General features: G+C 38.4%; 1 protein-coding gene and 1 pseudogene across 2 annotated transcripts in view; one reads left to right on the plus strand and one right to left on the minus strand.

The window, feature by feature from the left end:
- Positions 1–1,235: 1,235 nt before the first annotated feature.
- crtc1b (CREB regulated transcription coactivator 1b) overlaps positions 1,236–19,570 on the plus strand; it is a 34,105-nt gene continuing 15,770 nt past the window's right edge. The window contains exons 1-11 of one of the 2 annotated variants that reach the window (XM_088348998.1): positions 1,236–1,378; positions 4,604–4,720; positions 5,176–5,301; positions 7,563–7,624; positions 9,321–9,415; positions 9,932–10,002; positions 10,080–10,123; positions 10,195–10,418; positions 12,713–12,864; positions 15,772–15,993; positions 16,461–16,547. In XM_088348998.1, coding sequence (XP_088205124.1) covers positions 1,253–1,378; positions 4,604–4,720; positions 5,176–5,301; positions 7,563–7,624; positions 9,321–9,415; positions 9,932–10,002; positions 10,080–10,123; positions 10,195–10,418; positions 12,713–12,864; positions 15,772–15,993; positions 16,461–16,547 — 1,326 coding nt within the window. In that variant the 5' untranslated portion in view covers positions 1,236–1,252. The remainder of the gene's footprint in view (positions 1,379–4,603; positions 4,721–5,175; positions 5,302–7,562; positions 7,625–9,320; positions 9,416–9,931; positions 10,003–10,079; positions 10,124–10,194; positions 10,419–12,712; positions 12,865–15,771; positions 15,994–16,460; positions 16,548–19,570) is intronic. The other variant, XM_088348999.1, reaches the window with a different exon arrangement.
- On the minus strand, positions 2,930–3,093 carry LOC148355353 (U2 spliceosomal RNA; annotated as a pseudogene).

Below are 19,570 nucleotides of genomic sequence, written 5' to 3' on the forward strand. Positions count from 1 at the left end.
ATTTTTAATTAATTTCAGCTTTCAATTAGGGTGAATGAAAAAAAAACCCCATAAAAGTCCCACTTTTGCAATAGATTATTTTGAGTGTTCTTAAACGTGTAAAAATAGTTTTGTGCATAAGAATAAAATCTTATTTTACACACACAAGATTGGCACGATTTTCTTTACAGCTATTCTGGTAAGTGTAAATAAAGAAGCCAGCCCGCTTCGTACAATTTTGTATTTGTATTGGCAGATAATCGGCTTAGACTTGTGCAGAAAAAAATTCTGGAAATGGGAAAATGAAGCTGGAGCGCAGACTTGTTGTGTGGAACGCTTAGCACTTCCGCTTTATTTTCGCAGTTTCAGAATGTTTTCAGAACTTTTTATTATGGATATAAGCCTAGTGTAATTGCCATGTTTTTATTTTACTCGGATTTTATTGGGTTTTCAACAATTTCCCGTACAAAACTAAATCCCACCCCAAACAAACATGCATTCAGTACTAGTACTTATGCATATATATTTTATGTATATATATATATATATATAATGTATGTATACACATATAGCTCCTCCGTGTTATATGTCGAAGTGTCCTTGGGCAAGACACTGAATCCCTAATGCCCCCAATAAGCAGGTCGGCGCCTTGCTTGGCTGCATGGCTGCTATTGGTGTGTGAGTGTGTGTGTGAATGGGTAAGTGTGAAGCACATTGTAAAGCGCTTGGGGAGTTCTTTATTGACTTGAAAAGCGCTATATAAATGCAGACCATTTACCATTTAAATTTATACAGTAATCCCTCGGTTATTGCAGTTAATGGGGACCAAAACCACCCGCGAAAAGTGAAAATCCGTGAAGTAGCGACGCCCCTTCATAAATTTATTTGTTATTATTATTATCACTTTTTTATTATTCAATTTAATTATTATTATTTTTTAGACCTGCGAAGCTCTGAACCCGCGAACGTGGAACCACGAAGTAGCGACGCCCGTTCAAAAATGCTTAAAAAAAAAATTAAAAAAAATGTATATATATATATCTATATATATATATATCTATATATATATTATTTTATTTAATTATTATCATTTTTTAGACCCGCGAAGCTCTGAACCCGCGAACGTGGGACCGCGAAGTTGCGAGGTCCCACTGTAGACAGTGTTCACACTCTCCCCCTCCAGCCCTAGGCGAAGCTGACTGTGCGTGATGACGACACCAGAAGGCCTTGACGTGGTGCGTAACGTAACATTCCATTCAAAGAAGAGAGAAAGATGGCGTCCTCTAACAATCCCCGCAAATTTAGCGAAAAAATCGCTTTGCACAACCAGAAACAGGCAGAAGAGACCGCAGCGTTCGAAGAGGTCATGAAAGACTTGAACATCACCAGAGCTGCACGGGTAAGTCGCGCTTATGGCGAGTTTTTTTTCTCCGCCTTTTGTTGCTACGCCGTTTGGCAGCTCTCAAATGAAAAATAATGTCAACGTTTTATGCGCTGATAAGCGAAGTGAACAGAGCTTGTTATTAAGGTTAAATGTCTCTCCGGATGAACGATTACAGAAAAAACTATCACCTCTCTTAACGCACCCTTTTCGCTATTTAGTCTTGATAGTGCATCGTCGCTGAGAATGAAAATGCACCTGTCTTCTAGGTGGTCGGAGTGCACACTCACTCCACGCCGAGTTAATTAACGATTAAATGGCTCATAAATCACGACTTTACTATGTGCGCGATTAATTGACGATAAACTGTCGGTATTGATGGAGAAGCCTGAAGGGTTTATATTGGCAAGCCGAGCTACCGTTAGCTACGCCTACTCCAGCTGTGGTTTGTTATGATCTCGTCCTCCACCAGCGACGTTAGCGCGCTAGCACAGCATTTGTTTTGTTTTTGTTTTTTTGTAAAAAAAAGGAGTCAAGTCTTGTTTATTTGTGTAGCCCTTAATCAAAAGGAGTCTCAAAGGACCGCCAAGACCACAGATTATTGCAAACCAAAGACTATTATTACACCATTCACTGATCTAAAACCTACACGAGGGCAAGGAAAAACTCAAAAACATCAACATGAGGAAAATGAAGAAACATTGAGAAGGGGCCGCACATGAAGTAATCTCCCTTCTAGGATGACCAGGCTGCAACGGATGTTGCAATAAAAATTAATACACAGATATTGTCAAGATGAAAATTAGGGCATTCTTAAGATAGAGAATAGAAGTGTGTTCAAGCCTAGATTTAAACAGTTTCACTAACCATGTATTTTGTATTCAACATTTTTGTATGATTATTAGAGTTTGATTATGACTACATGAGATAGTCGTTGAGAATCAATTCACATCAAATATAATCGTAATAATAAACACGTGTATCACCAATATTGGGTACGTTACTTGAAAAAAGTAATTAGTTATAGTTATTCACAACTTCTTTTAAAAAGTAACTGAATTACTCTATTGCAAAGTATCTACTTACCAGGGTTTTTTTTGGGTTTGAACAATTTTATTGACACTAGTAACATCAAATAAACAATGTGAGGTTTGAACAATTTTTCTCGACAATCTTAACAGCAATTAAGCATGTTCACAATTTCGTTATATGACGTTTTAACAATTTTTTTAACAGCAATTAAACACACAATTTCATTATATCATATCCCAACAATATGAGTTTTTATCGACACTTTTAACAGCAATTAAATACTTCTTGGTTTTTTTGTTTTTTGTTTTTTAGCAAATAAACAATGTGAGGTTTGAACAATTTTTCTCGACAATCTCAACAGCAATTAAGCATATTCACAATTTCGTGACGTTTTAGGGAAAGTGGGGGATTTTGTAAGGTTTATTGTTCTATATTCTTTATCAATTATCCATTATTCGTTATCGGTCAAATCATAATGCGCTACAAAGCCAAAGGGGCAGAGTCTAGGTCCTAGCCACAGAGCCATGCAGTGATCAGTGCGAATGCACCGTTCCCGGAGGTTCTGCAATACCGGGCCGATGCGTGGAGTGGACAAAGCAAGCTCTTATTCCATCTCCGGATTGCAAAACATTGCTGTATTTTAAAAAAGCGCAACCATGGATAGGGAAAGTAACTATTTCTGATACTTTAGAGAGAAGTATGTCAAAGAATTTCTGTTTTTCTGGGCAAATACGAAACACCGCAGTGACCCCTTTGACCAGAGTTTACTTGAAGAGATGGGAATTCCGACTAATTTTAGAGAACTGGCTTTTTTTTTCTTACTAAAAGAGCCGACTCTTTCGGGGGACAAACAGTTCTTTAGGTTGATAGTGTTGCTTTAATCCCCACATTACCAATTTTTATCCAACATTAAGCACAAAGGGAAGTATAAAGGGGAAGAATAAACACAAAGACCAAAATTGGGAAAAAAGAAAAAGGAAAAAAATTCAATAACAAAACGAAAAAGAGAGATAAAAAAGGAAAAATATTAAACTTTACATTTTTATACAAATATATTAACACTGAAAAACTGGAAATATCATTAAAACATTTATGCAAATAATAACAATAATAATAATTCATGATAATCATTAATACAAGTAATAATCATTAATAAAAGTAATAATTTAAAAAAACTAATAGTAGTACAACAATGATAAAAAGATAAAATAAGTCGCAAGAGTTATTAAATTCCAGCCTTTCCTAATAGTTTCATTTCTAAAATAAGCAATATTTTGAACAAAAATGACAGTTGCATAACAATAACAAAATAAATCCAAATTTCATTTAATACCCTCTTATGGAAGTACACTTAAAAACGAAGCAGAACCAAACAGAGAGCTTCAAACAGATTCAATCATCCAAGGCCATCTGCATCAAAACTAAAAAATATTAAGGACCATTACTTGAAAAATTAAATGAATACTGCAACCAATTGGTGATCCAAGTTCCACCACAATAAGTTGACTCCAACCCAATTTCTGATTTATTTCGTATGATTTTTTTGCTTTATACATAAAACGTGCTCTTTGTACAGTGAGAGTGTATGTTCTCTCTAACCTACCTGATAAATGTGTGTTTTTTTTAAATGACGTGATAAACCTGTTTCCCCAGATCTAAAAACAGTAACTAAACTATGGCACAATTATAGATTATAGAACATAATTTCTGTTTCAATAATAATTAATGTATTTCTAATTTTATTACTCCGTAAATGGCATAATCTACTGTTGTCGCTGCATTTCTGGAGATAAACTGTAAAACAATAAGAAATTTTAAAATTTTGATTATTATTGGCAAAACGATTCATTTTTGGTCTCTCCGTTTCCATTGGGCAGTACATCCTTTCATTACATTAGGTCATATTATTCCATGTTGATTGGCTGAGGCGCACTTCATTCTGGTGTTTATATGAACCTATATGAAGCTTTTGTTGTAAATTTATCTTAAACATGAGCATATGCATCCACAAAGATTATTTACTTTGAAATATTTAGTCTGTAATGATTTCATATCTCCATTTGCCTGGTGTCATTGGTCTTTATTTGTAAGGTACACAATTAATTCTTTAACTGGGGAGTAGTAGGCATCATTTTTATTATTTATGCATGACTTTTGGTACAACCAGACCCGCCATGCACTCATGCTGTCATGCAATTTTACTTTGCACAGTTGCAGTTACAGAAGACCCAGTATTTGCAACTAGGGCAGAATCGTGGACATTACTATGGAGGCTCACTACCCAATGTCAATCAGATTGGAAATGGCAACATTGACCTGCCTTTTCAGGTGAGCCTTAGCCTTTCTCGGCTGGTTTGTTTTTGTCCAGTGAACGCTTCAGGAAATATTATGTATGTAATTAATTAATTTGGTTTAGCAATACAAAAAAGCAATCCAGTCTTGGATTAACTTGAGGAGAAATGTAAATAAGTTGCCTTGGTGGGCCAGGAGTTCTCTTGGATCCTTTGGTTTACATTGAATCGGAAGAAAGATGTCAAAATCAATTCATCACTGCATTGGATTTAGGGTTTCAAAATTTTGATTCGTTCATTGCTTGTCACGGCTTTCCATTCTAAGATACATTATGCAAACTCAAGCTACAGTATGGAACCCATGGCTTGACTCATTTTGAAATAAACACATTTGCACCATTACTCCTGAGACCTTTCTGGCACATTTGGATCTGTTGTTGTAACGTAGCTTAATTGTTGCCCTTCTGTGACCCATGTATGTGTTTTCTTTAGAATTCTGTGCTGGATACCAGTCGCACAACGAGGCACCACGGTTTGGTGGATCGTGTTTACCGTGAGCGAAATCGCATCACGTCCCCGCACCGCCGACCTCTTTCCGTTGATAAACACGGACGACAAATATCCTTTTTGAAATGTGTGAATGGGACAAAGGACCCTTTTTTAAGCTTAAAGTATTCGTCTTCTGCAACATTTAGTAAAGGTAAAGAAAATTGATTTTAGAGTGGTGTAATGTCTGTGTACTGCACAACATACCCATTGGGGATGGTAGAGTAGAGGTCACAAAATTATGGCCCGTGAGCCGTACTAGGCCCACCAACGGATTTAATCCAGCCCACAAGACAACGCTGAAAGAAGCAAAAGAAAAAACCCCGAGCCGATTCTGGTCAACTTATGACTTGCAGTTTTTGATATGTCCACTGGATGTCGCCAAAGCTATGTACCGCTCAACCCATTCCAGCTGTATATGCTGAGTTCGTACAGGTGCTTGAAAGCATTGAAAATGCTGGAATTTTAATGTTGTGGTCAGGAATTTCGAGGTCAGGAATATGCTTGAATTTTAAGTGAATCATTGAAAATTGTTGGTATTGACATGCTTCTTGGCAGTCTGACTCCATAGAGCTTGCAATAAAGAAAAAAAAGGGTGAAGATGGCGCTGACACACCTGCTCTGGTGTCATTATGGTGTTGTCATGTGAAGCGTCACCGCCCCCTACTAGTCTCACTCAAAAGAACAGCTCTATTTAGAAAACTGCCTTTTTTTGCTCGGCTTACTGAGAAAAGCTGGCTCTTTTGGTTCGAAACAGGTCCTTAGATATATATTTTTTTAAATTATATGTTATCTATGATAAAAATATTTATCCACCAAATTATTCAGTATATTGTAATTTCACGTTTTGCAGGGATCCCCGAAAAACTCATGAAAAAAATAAATTTAAATATTAACATATGTAGAAAAAAATTGTCAAATACAAACTTTTGTAGCTTTTTACACGCTGAACAGATTTATAGTCAAACAACAACATAAAATCCCTGAAAATGCAAAACAATGAAATATAAATTAAAAATATAAATTACTTCAAATTATCTTCAATGCTATAAATAAATGATAAAATGCAAAAAAAATAAATACTTACAAATGTATTTCAACCAATTTACACACAGATCCTCTGGAAAAACACACACAAAATATAGATTAAAACAGGTCAAACAAAAGGCAAAACATCAGCAGTTGGTTGAAAGATCGAATGCACTCTGCTTCAGAGCAATCAATAGCATTAAAATGAGTCAAAATTTGGCTAATTTCTTTTTTTTCTTAGTTTTCGAATTTTACCAATTATTACCCAACACCTATAGAGCTCTTTCCATGTTTGTGAACAATTGTGACGTAGCCAGGTAACCCTGTTTATGCTGACTACCATTTATCAGACATTTGTGCAAACACCGATTCAGATGCCATTTGATTTTAAATAGAAGTCTTCATTTAAGGCATTACAATTGCACTCGCCTGGATTTTTCTGTATATGTTTTTTAAAAAAAAGTAATTTTATTTAAGAATACTGTACATTGAACTTTATGCGATAAAACATATTTGAAGTATCCCCTGCATTGAGTATTTCAATGCTAATGATCAAATTTAGTGCTTATGAAAGAGATGCTATTAATTTTAATCAAAGTTAAATTACATTTTATTGTGTCTATATCATGGTACGACAACATGACTAAGGGCATTTTACAAAAGAAACTCTTTCAGAAAACGCACTGATCAAAATTAGGGAACATACTGATCAAAATTAGAGAACAGCAATGACTTTGGCAATGGAAAAAAAATTCTTACGCTTACAATGGTTAAGTTCGAAGCACATTGTAAAGCGCTTTGGGAGGTCTTCATTGACTTGAAAAGTGCTATATAAATGCAGACCATTTAGAACAGTCGGCAATTAGGAAGAAATGTATAGGCATGTACAGGTTTTTTTTTTTCTAAAATCCTTATTTATTTTGTAAAAAAGTGTTGTTGTACTACGGTATAGACACAACAAAGTGTCCTTAGACTGTTGAGCAGGTAAAATTGCATTTTCTCAGACTTATTCAGTTGTTTTCGAATTGTTCTCAAATTTTGATCTCCAATAAATAAATCAATGTCTTTCCCTATATGAATCGGGAGACACTTTACATTCCAAAATGCCTCTATTACTCCTCCACCATTTTCTTAACAAAGCTTTAGCTCAGACCTTATCATTTGTTCGTGACACTAACAAACACTTGTGTCTTGTGGAATAATGTTGTCGATTGGCTCTATATGGCCTAATGAGCCAAGAGGCTTGAAATTAAACTCCTGACAATTTTTCATCCTTTCCCTTTATTAGCCTTAACTCGATTCACATCGACAGCTGCCCCTACAGCTCAGTTTACCTCTCACCACCACCAGACACAAGCTGGAGAAGGTAAGCAATCTCCGCTCTGCCAATATCCAAAATGAAACCCATTACAGTCAATATTGCAAAAAATTAAATTACATGAAACTCCGCTGCACATAAGGTATGCACTAAGGCCAGTGCACAGTGTTTATGAGGAAGAAAACATTTTCAAAGGTTGGGATATTTCAAATATATCATAAAATATTGAGGCACACTGGCCTGAGAAGACATTAAAAAGCAACAATTCAATTTCGGCTGCAGGAATCTTTATTTGTGGCGGCTGTGACTTTGGAGGTTGAAAGGGTAAATATCAAATTTTGAATTATAAAATAAGTAAAATAAATGAGTCGATATTTATTATGAAGATGTTTGAAATTACATCATTTAGAGTTACATGGGGGCCAAGCGTTTAGCCCATTGGGGGCATGAGGACAGAACCCCATTTTTGGGTGGCATTTCACTTTTTTGGCAGGATCATTGGCACAATAGTCAGCTGGAAGAGTAGAATATCTTTCTGGGGAAAATGCTGAGTCAACAAAACTAAAGTCCTGAGTCCGTTGTCTGTGTTTTTCACGTCTAGGGTAACCAACCTGACTGCCTGTTAAAGTGGGTCATATGACTCCTTCCTGCTTTTCTTGGGTCGTCAGGCACACAAACATATACGCAGTATACTTAGATTCCAAACAAAAACGTTATCACATCCCTTGCTTTTCATTTGGTGATGTTTAATCTTGAAAATAACAAAATCAAAATATTGTTTGAAAATTTTTAGGTAAAACGTATAATTTTGATCCACTTTAATATTGGTTTAATGAGCTTCCTGGTGATTTTCGTCTATTCTAGGATGAAAATCTTGTAAGTAAGAAAAGGACCGTTTCAGATACAGTTCGAATGCCAACCCAAATAATTTAATCACATTTCATTAACTTAACTTTTTCCATTATGTATTTTATCAAATCAAGTTTTATTAGTAAAGCACTTTTCAGCCAATTACTTGCCACTTAAAGTGCTGTATAAAACTATTCAGTGTACACTATTTAAAAAAAAATCCCCACTCAACAACCACAAACACCAAACACACACACACACACACACAACAGATACAATAAATAATAAAACAAATTATATTATAAAATAAATACACTTATGGCAAGGCACAGACTAACCATGTAAGGAAAAGGACCTAAGGGAGGCTCATCCATTTAAAGTCATCGAACCACACCCTACTAGTGTGGCCCGACCCCCCCCCCCCACCTGAGAAAACACTAAAATAATTAAAATAAAAAAAACAACAACTGCAGATCAAAACCCTGAAAAAATGTGAAATAAAAAGTAAAATATTTTACAGTAAAAGTTAGAGGAGAAACTAATCAATCTAAAATAAAATAAAATAAAAATGATCAAACTGTTTATAGTGTACATGGTATTGTACATAGTACTGACAAAAACACAATTGGGTTTGTTTTCATTGTATAATTTGCCGGCCAGTGTCACTTACTGAATTGATGTATGTCAGTTACTTTGCGTATCACTGGAAGACCGCACTGACATGGAAAAAATAGTACACTTATTTATGTTTTGTCACCAAATTCATTCAATTTAACAATTTCTTGAGACGCACCAGTAAAGGTCTGTCAGCACGCTGTGGCCGTGTTGCACTCACTTTAAAACCATTACAGGGTATATAAAATCCACTTACATGAAAATGGGATCTCTTATACAGGACAAATTCAGATTCGGCCTTACATCAGAGCACTATGAATCCTAAACCACAAGAGGTTTTTGCCGGCGGATCACAGGAGCTTCAACCGAAACGAGGTAAGCATTATGCAGACCTTGCAAAAAAACCACACTGCTACTGTTATCAATTTTTTTTGCGCAGTCCTCATTCACTGAATGTTACAAAGCCGCGTGCTCTACTTTTAGTGGGTACAGATTGCAACTATTCGTCAAATATTTATACAGCTGTAAAGATACGTCTCGCCGCTTCAGTGTGCTCCTGCTTCTCTATTCCACTTCCTCGGAAGGAGCAGAATCTCTGAATGGAGCTGATGCAAGGATGGAGAGAGGCAGATCAATAATTCACTGATCTGCCACGGATTGTGTACGAAGCCCTGATAAAGTGAACCGTTAATTGCTTGGCTTCCACCTAGTCTGCCTGCTAGTCACCTTGCTATTTTTAGGCTCCATGGAATCGTGGGCACCGAAGCATAATCAGCCCGACTTGCTGGGATATTGATGAGTCATTTCTTGCCCTAAAGTGAATTGTTGTGTGTTTTGCAATAGCAAGCAACTGTGTCTGGCTGTTTGACTAATTTGCACCACTGCTAACAGTGCCTGGGACAGAGAGCTTGGAAACAAATGCAGACGGTGATGCACAGAAGCAACTCTGGGATGAAAAGAAGGTACTTGTGTAATAAGAGGAGTGCATGCTTTGTCTACAAAACTTGAAAATGGAGATTGATGTTTGTCCTGTTTTTAGGAGGATTCGCCAAACCACAACACATGTGATGTCCCAGGAATCAAGTTAGTGCTTGTTACATTTTCTTGTTTCTTTTCAAATTAAGTTCCCCTAAATAATGCATTTTTTTCTGTAGTATTTTCCCATCACCAGACCAGGAACTCAATCCGGCAGTGCTGCCTGCTGCCCACAACACAGGCGGATCATTGCCCGATCTCACAAATATCCAGTTCCCGCCGCCGCTCTCCACACCTCTGGACCCCGAAGACACCGTTGCCTTCCCATCCCTCAGCTCGTCCAACAGCACAGGCAGCTTGACCACCAACCTCACACACCTCGGCATCAGCGCAGCCAGTCATGGTATCAAGCAGTTTTAACGATTAGGTGTAAAGTGCAACGGGTCTCTTAAAGGCATTAGAAAAGACCTTTTTTTCTTTCAATTAGGCACTGAACGTGTAGTGTTTCTCTCACAATCATGCAGATATGTTGTAAAGTAGTCTACGGGTTGGGGGTCTCGAGAAATTTATTAACTACGTTGACTGATTTGGGTCATATCCTCTAGAGCTTTGACGTCACCGGATAAAAACAAAGACTCATAACAATGGCGGGTCCCATAAAAAAACGACGACAATTGTAGTAAGCAGCGATTGCTTAGGACTCATTTCTGCTTGGAGAAAATGGAACTTTGCTGACTGTATCGCTTGGGGACTTCTGACTGTTTTGTCCGAGTTGCGTGCTTTAATTATCAAAAGCTGCGTGAGGTAAGTTTACCTGCCCTCTTGTACAACGTGTATTCTTTTTTTGCGTTCGCCTACTTTTAGGTAGACAATTGTAACTTTTACTTTGTGTTTTTCGCCCCGTGTCTTGGCGGGACTCGTGTTTGTTGCTGTGGCCATTTTTGTTGTTGGCTCCCAGTTATCCTGGCTGCTTACTCCATGCTTTTGGTCAGCCAGCCCCTCATTTTTCTGCTGCTCTGTCCTGGTTAGCACTCTTTAGCATCCGCCTGGCTTGTCTGATCATTTGGTAAATTTATGGCTGGGTTAATGTTTGTTGCAGCTGGCTAGCCTGCCGTCTCCCGACTGGTTTAGCCCCTGTTAGCTCTCTGAGTGTTATTTTTGCCAGTTTGCCATATTTGGGCTGCTCGCCATTTGTTGTACCATTGCTGCTCCCACCTGTGACACAAGACCTAGTCATTCTAAAAAAAAAAAAAACCTACCAAAACTTGGCATAAAGCAATCAACCTATTTGACCAATTAACACCTTAATCAATATGGTGACTGGCTTGCGATGGGGCCAGTGATACCCTGATGACCTCTGATTGGTCGGCGCTTTTAAAACTTGAACAGTAACAATTGTGGTTGGCCAAAACTCCATCACTCACTACAAAACCTTGAAAAAACCGCAGTGCTTTGCGGTTTCACAACCGCACTACGTTCAAACTTCTGACTTTGACTTTGAACTGCCGCCCCCCTAGCGCCTTCTTCTTCCTCACCGTCCCCCCTAGACCTTTCTACCGCCCACTTTGGGAACCACTGCTCTACGGCATGGAGAAAACTTTTTTTTACTCGTCTGGATTTGTAAACAGGAATTATGGGGCTAAACAGACAGCTAGCAACAAGCAACGTTTTTGTAGGCATTACAGTGAGACCTCGCTACTTTGTGGTTCCACGTTCGCGGGTTCAGAGCTTCGCGGGTCTAAAAAATAATAATAATAAAATAAATTTTTTTTTTTTTTTTAAATGTTTTTTTTAAGCATTTTTGAAGGGGCGTTGCTACTTCGGATTTTCACTTTTCGCGGGTGGTTTTGGTCCCCATTTACCGCGATAACCGAAGGATTACTGTATTGCGTGTTTTGGAGTGTGTAAATATTTGACACAGTCGGATTTACTACACTCACGGATGTAAGAGGACCATGGTTGCGTATTATTATTGAAAGTGATGGCTGCAAGATGACTCTGGTGTGCTACCCGGCTTTATATTTTCCCAGCATCTTGTTTCAGACTGATCTTGATGTTTCTGTGATGAGTATATTTTAAATTCTATTCAAAATTAAGTGTTTATTGTCATATGTACAGTAAAGAACCATGTTTCCCTGCTGTCCACACAGTTGGCAGTGAAAAAGAAAATGGAAACTAAGAAATGGTTGGCATTTCTTGAATGATCTGTGGAATGATGCATTTGAGTGATTGGTGACATCGTATAGACACCGTGTCCGTACGTGTCTGAGACACGTATTTGCTTCTTTGCGAGCCGTCGGAATGTTAAGGGGTTAATGAGTTTAACTGAACTATCTGAATGTTTTGTTGACGTTCCCACTGTTGCGCCTTATAGTCCGGTGCCCCTTCTGAATAGGAAATATAGGACAAAAAAATATTTTTGGGGGGTGTGCCTTTTATCCCAATGCGCCTTATAGTCGTGAAAATACGGTAAGTTGATATCAATGACAAAGACTATTCAATTCAAAATCTGCAAAGCAGTAAACCAGCAATAAAAGAAGCACGGTGTAGCTAAGGATTACTGTATAAGACTTTTTGCTGTTAACTATAACACAATTTTTAGAAACTGCGCTATTCATCACTAATTTGGGATGTAGCGTGTGTTGATGGGAGCTCTACTTTTTGTATCTATTACATGCTTGTTTTTCTCTCTCTCAGGGATCCCAACTGCCACTCAGCCCACCATGACTGTAACAGAACAGCGCCGCCAACCTCCTGTGGTGCCGCTTACACTAACTACTGACCTCCATCTTCAGAAGTCCCCCCAGCAGTTGTCGCCCACTCTCACTTCACCTGTCAACATCACACAGGTACCATTTCCATTTACTGCTTTGTAGAAGCCAATGGCAGCAGCCACGGGTTTTATTCATTTTTTTCCTTTTGTTATCTGTCTCGCTGCTTGACTTCTGTAGCATACTTGTCAGCGAACCGTTGGGACAGTAGTGGTAGTGATAGCAGGCATGCGTTTTTTAAATGTGTCACGCGTAGGGCAACATCCGTGACAGTCGAATCAGATCTTTGTGATTTGAGCAGTTCAGATTAAGCTGGTCTCACACTGCAGGATTATCAGATTTTTTTTGCACGTAAGCAACCTGCATACGATTTGTTAAAAGTCCGTCTTAACAGCACAAATCCGATTTTTTTTTCACACCTCACCCAGGCCGTATTAGTATGTGGTAGTAAATCCGATACGTATCTGATCTTTTGGAATGCGACTTCAGTGTGAATGGTTGAGGCACATTCATGCGACCTGCACGTCAGCGAGAGGCAAGAGGAAGCTCAGAACTCGACAACCGGGGCAGACAAAAACACAGAGAGCATTATATGGCGGGAAAGTAAGGTTTTGCATTTAATTAATATTTGGGGGTACAACTCTGCTCAGCGTCCGACAGCACAATAACTTTAAGATTGCTAGATACGCTGCACCATTTACATCCATGTGTACTTCCGTAAACACTGAGCACATTGCGTGTGACGTGATAATTGTGGCGTTCACACAGGAGATGCATGAAATTCACAGGATATTACATACAAGTTGCATCTGGATGATCTAAAAAATCATGGGCTTTCACCCCAAACACATAATTCAGCATTAAACTTTGCAGTTTGAACATAGCCTTAGAGACACACCTTACCAACTCAGATGAAATTTTAAACTGTTTCTGTTCCAATTCTCGGTACCTACGAATTGATAATAGTACTTATTGGAAACAATTTCCAAGTTTCCTACAGGTGCCTAAAATCCTTGAAAATGCTTGAATTTGAATTTCCTTTCTTCAAGTATTGAAAAGTTCTTGATTTTTGGGTGAAGTGCTTGGAAATGTTTGAAATTGTTACTATTTTTCTGTTCAAAAAGGACGCTGACACTGTTTCCTTTGCCATTGCATTTCTTCTTAACACCAACACTGCATTTTGATACGAAGCGTCATGGTCCCCTACGCATCAGGCTCCAAGATGACAGCCGCATGCTTACAATTAAACAGGCACTGTGAAATGTGGATTAGTACAAGGATTATGTATTGATTATGGAGATTAATTATGAGCCATGCAAAAAATCAAGGTAGCGTTTCCTAGTGGTAAATCTTAATGGGAAGAACTCCCTGCAACATTTTTATCCAACACCGTTGTGGGGAGAGCTTTGTCTCCATACATACTTTTGTGATTTACTCAAGATCTAAAAATCTTGAGGATTGCACACGCAAAATGAAAAACAGCATACCTAAATCACCGATATATTTGTAGCACTGCAAAATTCATGATCCATACCATTTTCCTTTACAATGATACTGGAGAAATTGGAAAATTTGGCTTTGAAAGTCCTTAAAAAGTGCTTGAATTTGTCCATGGAAGAGGTGTACGAAACCTGAATTTAGATTTTCTTTTATTTGTGGTAATAACTCTTAAATATTTATGTATAAAACTAAAATTAAAACAGTTTTACCATCAATCATTTTTCTTCAAATTTACAAAAAAACCTTGCATAAAAACATCTCGTATTTTAAAACAAATGAACTGGATAGGTCCACTGGAATCAAGCCAAAAATGGCATTTGGGAAAAAAAGAACATAATAAGATGGATAATAACACAAGACATCCAAGTAGTTATGTTTTCCTCACTACATTTTTGCAATTTCATTCATATGCTATCATTAATATGGATAGCTATAAATATTCCCTAATAATCCCTCTTGCTTTCAAATTTATGAGATACAACCATAGGTTATTGAATACCCATTCCCGCCATTTTAAATTAAAGAAGCGGTGGGGGTTCTTCAATTATGTCGAAGCAACATTTGTGCCCTGTGATGGATGGCCTGCACGTCTCACGCACAGATTTGGGAAGTTAAAAAAATAAATATTAAACTGGCAGACTTGGCTTAGGACATGGGTCTCCAACATGGTGCCCGCGGGCACAAGAGCGTCTCCTCAGGTCAGCTGAGGTGCCCACGAACTTGTTCTGAAAATAGTTCACCAGCGCTGGGTCATTAGGATTTTCTAATTAATTTTTTTTTTCACTGGTTGACTAATTCTCTATAAGCCTGTTTGTAATAATTAGTCTGGCAACAACATAGTAATAACATGATACGTTTATTATTTTAGAAATTCTAATGAATACATTCCAGTTCATGGGCTATATGGACAAAAATTTAAGTATCGAGAATTATGGAAGCAATTAAGAGAATAGAATGAGAATCTATTCATATATTAAACAAATGTATTCGTCCATCTTTTTTATTCATTTTGCAGGAATTTCAAAAAACAAAATTCCAATTTATAGGTTTTATGAGGCAAATGAGCAAAACATGTGAAGGTTTTTTTGTAGCTAGCTACCTGGCTACCTTTATAGCTTTGTAGCTAGCCACCATCCTACCTATTTAGCTATTGAACAAGTTGTCTAGCTAGCTTTTTACCTTTTATGCATGATATATGTACATTTTTTGGTAGTTAGCAGCTAAATTTTGGCTTCGTTTCTAACCTGCCATGCAGAGCTTTTTTAGCTTTGTATCTGGCTATTTACTCTTATTTGACTCTTTTAGCGACCTATATAGCTCTTTCTTTTTGTTCTACCTGTTTACCTTTTAAGCTACCTTTTAGCTATTCAGCAATTCATCTACCTAAGGTCTTATTTTAGAAATGCATATAAAACTTCCATAGGCCATTATTATGAGTAGGTCAAACATTTAAATGGCAACTAACTGTTTGTGTTATTCCCGTAGATCTTTCCAACAGAACAGCAAACCCTAGAGCAGCAGCTTTCCCAGTTTCCTCTTTTCAACCATCTGACGGCCCAGGCCCAAGCTCAGTTGATCAGCGATCTGCAGAAGCAGCCGCCGCAGGGTATCCAGCTCATTACCCTGCCCACTCCCCCTACCAATGCTACAGGCCCTGCCGCCAACAGCCCGTCCCCGGACAGCCAGACCTCAGCCAGCATCAGCTCGGTAAGATGGCAAGAAACCCCAAAGTTAGGGTGCTGAAAGACAATAAAAAGTACAGTGGTACCTCTAAACAGGATTTTCGGTGTACAGTAATCCCTTGCTGTATCGCGGTTTACTTATTGCCGTTTCGCTACTTTGTGGATTTTCATCATGCATTGTGTTCTGCATAGTGACTGGCTTAAGAGTTGCTTTTTTTATTTGTTTAATTATCATTTGAATGTGTTTTTAGTGATCGTTACACAAACAATAAAATATACGAGCATGATCCTGGAACGAAATAAGATAGTATGAAGAGGTACCACTGTAGTTTGTAAATTCTGATATTAAAGTAAGTTGAGGATCTACAAAGTCACACATAAGATAATGACTGATCCCTGAACTGAAGCTGCCCCAGGTCGTCATCCTTTTGAGGTTTGTGTTTGTGAGTGGCGCGGCGCATGAGTGCTCGCTAACGCTCTTCCCTCTAACAGTATCGCAATCAGACTGGCTCACCAGCCACTCAGTCTCCAACCTCCCCTGTCTCCAATCAAGGCTTCTCCCCCGGCGGCTCGCCTCAAGTAAGAGCCCGCCCACCAAGCTGGCTGCTTTTTGGGGAAGGGCTTTGTTCCTGCGGGGTGGAATCTAATACTTGACAGGCTGTTGTTCTATGGAGAACTAATCCTGCCATATGTAGAAATATATGTAATGTAAATACCTACAAATGTATGCCACATGCATGATATGCACACGATCTTGCGGTAGTATATAACCCAATTTGTTTTTTTTGATTAGATTTTTGATTTGATTGATCCTTCGAAAATAACACTGACCGCAATAGCGAGATTTTGTTATTCGTGTCTTTAGCTCATCCACTTCTTTTGGAATCGGGGGCAGATAGACCAATCTTATCACAAATCCCCACAAAAAGAAATTGCATGGTGTAAGATCTGTCATAATTCTGCCCAGACCCTCCAATCCATCTCTCTGGCAGTGTTGTGTTCAGAAACGGTGTAACTGTCAAGTTTAATCTTGAGTAAACATTAACAATAAGGGGAGAATAGATCAATGGATTTTTACTTGCAAGGAGGACAGGGGTGGAAGCCCTCAGATGAGGGGTTCAAACACCCGTTCTGAGACACCACCCCCCTGAACACCTTTTTATTACATTTAAAGTTTAAAAGCAGATCAGCCCTAGTGTGGAAATTAAATAATACAGCATGATTGGTCGATAGTGACAATGATTTGAATAGCACATAATATTCAAAACAATGACCCATAGTGCGTAGTATAATAGTCAAAACAATGAACAGTGAGCCAAAATTACAAGCAACTAGGCACAATAAGAGTAGACAAAATACTGAACAGCCTTGGCAACCTCACAGAAGCAAAAAAAACGTACAACAAAAGACTACCTTAACACTAACCCTGAGGCTCAACCATCCTGTTGGAAAATGAAGTCACTCATTTTATCGATTAAACAGTTTTGCTGCATGTCGAGTTACATATCACCATTGACTGTTGCTGTTCCAAAGAATGGTTCGTAGACAGCTTTCTTCAACTTACCACAAACAAGGTCACTTTTGGGTAATATTGATGTTGCTCTAGAAGTTAATGTGGGTTTTCAGTTCCCTGTATGCGAGTGCTATATGTTTGCTAATGTTGCCATTTATGTGGAAAGTCGTCTTTTCACTAAAAACAAGCCGGTCGGCAAATCCATTTTTTTGTTTTTTTCTGTTGCATTGCAATGCAGAAGTCAAGACAAGCTGTTTTAACAGTTGGACTAATAATTGAAGCTTTAAAGGCGTCATGTGCAATCGTCTTCTAAAGACACACCAAACAGTTGTTGTAAGACACTGAAGTTCCCTACCGGCTCTTATGATTGATTAGCGGGGGTTCCAACGCACTTGCACGTGATAATGGTGCACAAAAATGAATCATGGACTGCCTTGCGCACATTATTTTCGGCTCTGATTTGAATACACCCCCCAAAAAAATGACGTAAAAACAATGTGTCAATCGTCATTCGATTTGGTTACTACTGGTTGATATTCAGAACTGCCGGAGGCAAACTTCCTTTTATTCAACAAGCCTGTATTGGCTAATGCGGGTTACGGTTCACAGATCCCTTAACCGCATGAGTTGTCGGGGCACTAATAAGGAACACACCTCTGGACAGCTTTCTCCACTTTTGATGGTTCTTGGCCTGTTTTTGAGTCATGGCAAAGTTGGCACCAGTCCATTCCTTAATGTTGTCAGACCAGTTCTTTTTCGGTCTTCTTCTCATCCTGCCCAATTGGACTGTGCCCTGGAGAATGATCTTGGCCAATCCTGATGATCTTGCTACATGACCATACCACTGAAGTTTTCGTAGGGTCCAATGTGCCCTCCGATAGTGTTGCGCACCGTTTCGTTTGTCATATGGGTCAAGTAGCTGAAACAGGCTGTGGACCATGAAAAAAAAGAAGCCTGCTATTGGCCGTGAGTGGTGTCAATCAAACGGTCAGAGGCTAACGGAAAAACCTAGAAGTAAACTGGCGAGTCTATTTATTTAAAGGGAAGTTTTGGAACAAAATGACAGAATTACAAGAAGAAGAATCGGACAAAACAGACATGCTTTTAGGTGGGTATTTTTTTTAATCTGTCGGCATATCGTGTGTTTTGTAATAAATATTTTACACGGTTGGATTCACTGGACTGTCCTGAATGTAACGACTCCATGTTCGCGTACATTCAACGAATATCATGACGGACAGGGGACGTAATTGTTGGGTTACGTCGGCTTTATAGTTTTCGGGTATCTTGGTTCACACTTATTGTGATGTTTCTGTGATGATTATATTTTGAAATAGACATGTCTGGTTTCCCAAGAGTTTAAGCTTTCCAATCATATGTGGCATGAAGTATTTCAGTGATTGGGGACATCGTATACGTTTTTGTTTATCAAATGTCCGTCAGTCAGCCGGCGGGCCGTCAGAAAGTGAAGGGTTTAATGGGTCTGGAAAAAGATTAAACAATCATTAGCCTTTCGAAACGTAGCTTTAAAATGGCACTACTTTTATCTTTCTACCTTTCATAGTTGAGGATATACGGGGACTTCAACTGTTCCCAAGACATTTGGAACACTCTGTAAATGCGCTAATTCTTGCTGGCTCGTGCACAGAGGCAAGGTGCCTCTTCATTTCTTTCCTCGCCTCGCCCACGTTGAGATGTGAGTTTAGCATTGCTGTTTTGCCCAATTATCAATATCTAGAGTTGTAAAGTTTTAATTCACTCTTGTTCATATTTTCAATCATCTGTCCGTCCACGTCAGATGGCAACTGTGGCTGCGAAGAGGAAACTTTCTGCATATGACGCGACTTTTGAGGTCAAAGTTGCCAATCATGCTTAAATTCACGGAGCTCGAGCAGCTAGCCAAAAATTCACTGTACCAGAGAATAATATTAGCGAACGGAGAAAACATAAATTTATCCTGAAAGATCGAAGTAAAACCAAAAAGACTTTGTGGTGTACTGTGTTCATTGTTTACGTTGTCAATAAATCTATTTAATGTTTGTCACCTTCAATCCTTATAGCCAAGAAAAAGTGAAACAAAATTTTGCAG

The sequence above is a fragment of the Urocampus carinirostris genome, chromosome 12 (assembly GCF_059441175.1).
Source record: "Urocampus carinirostris isolate Australia breed hairy pipefish chromosome 12, RoL_Ucar_1.0, whole genome shotgun sequence".
Classification (NCBI taxonomy): Eukaryota; Metazoa; Chordata; class Actinopteri; order Syngnathiformes; family Syngnathidae; genus Urocampus; species Urocampus carinirostris.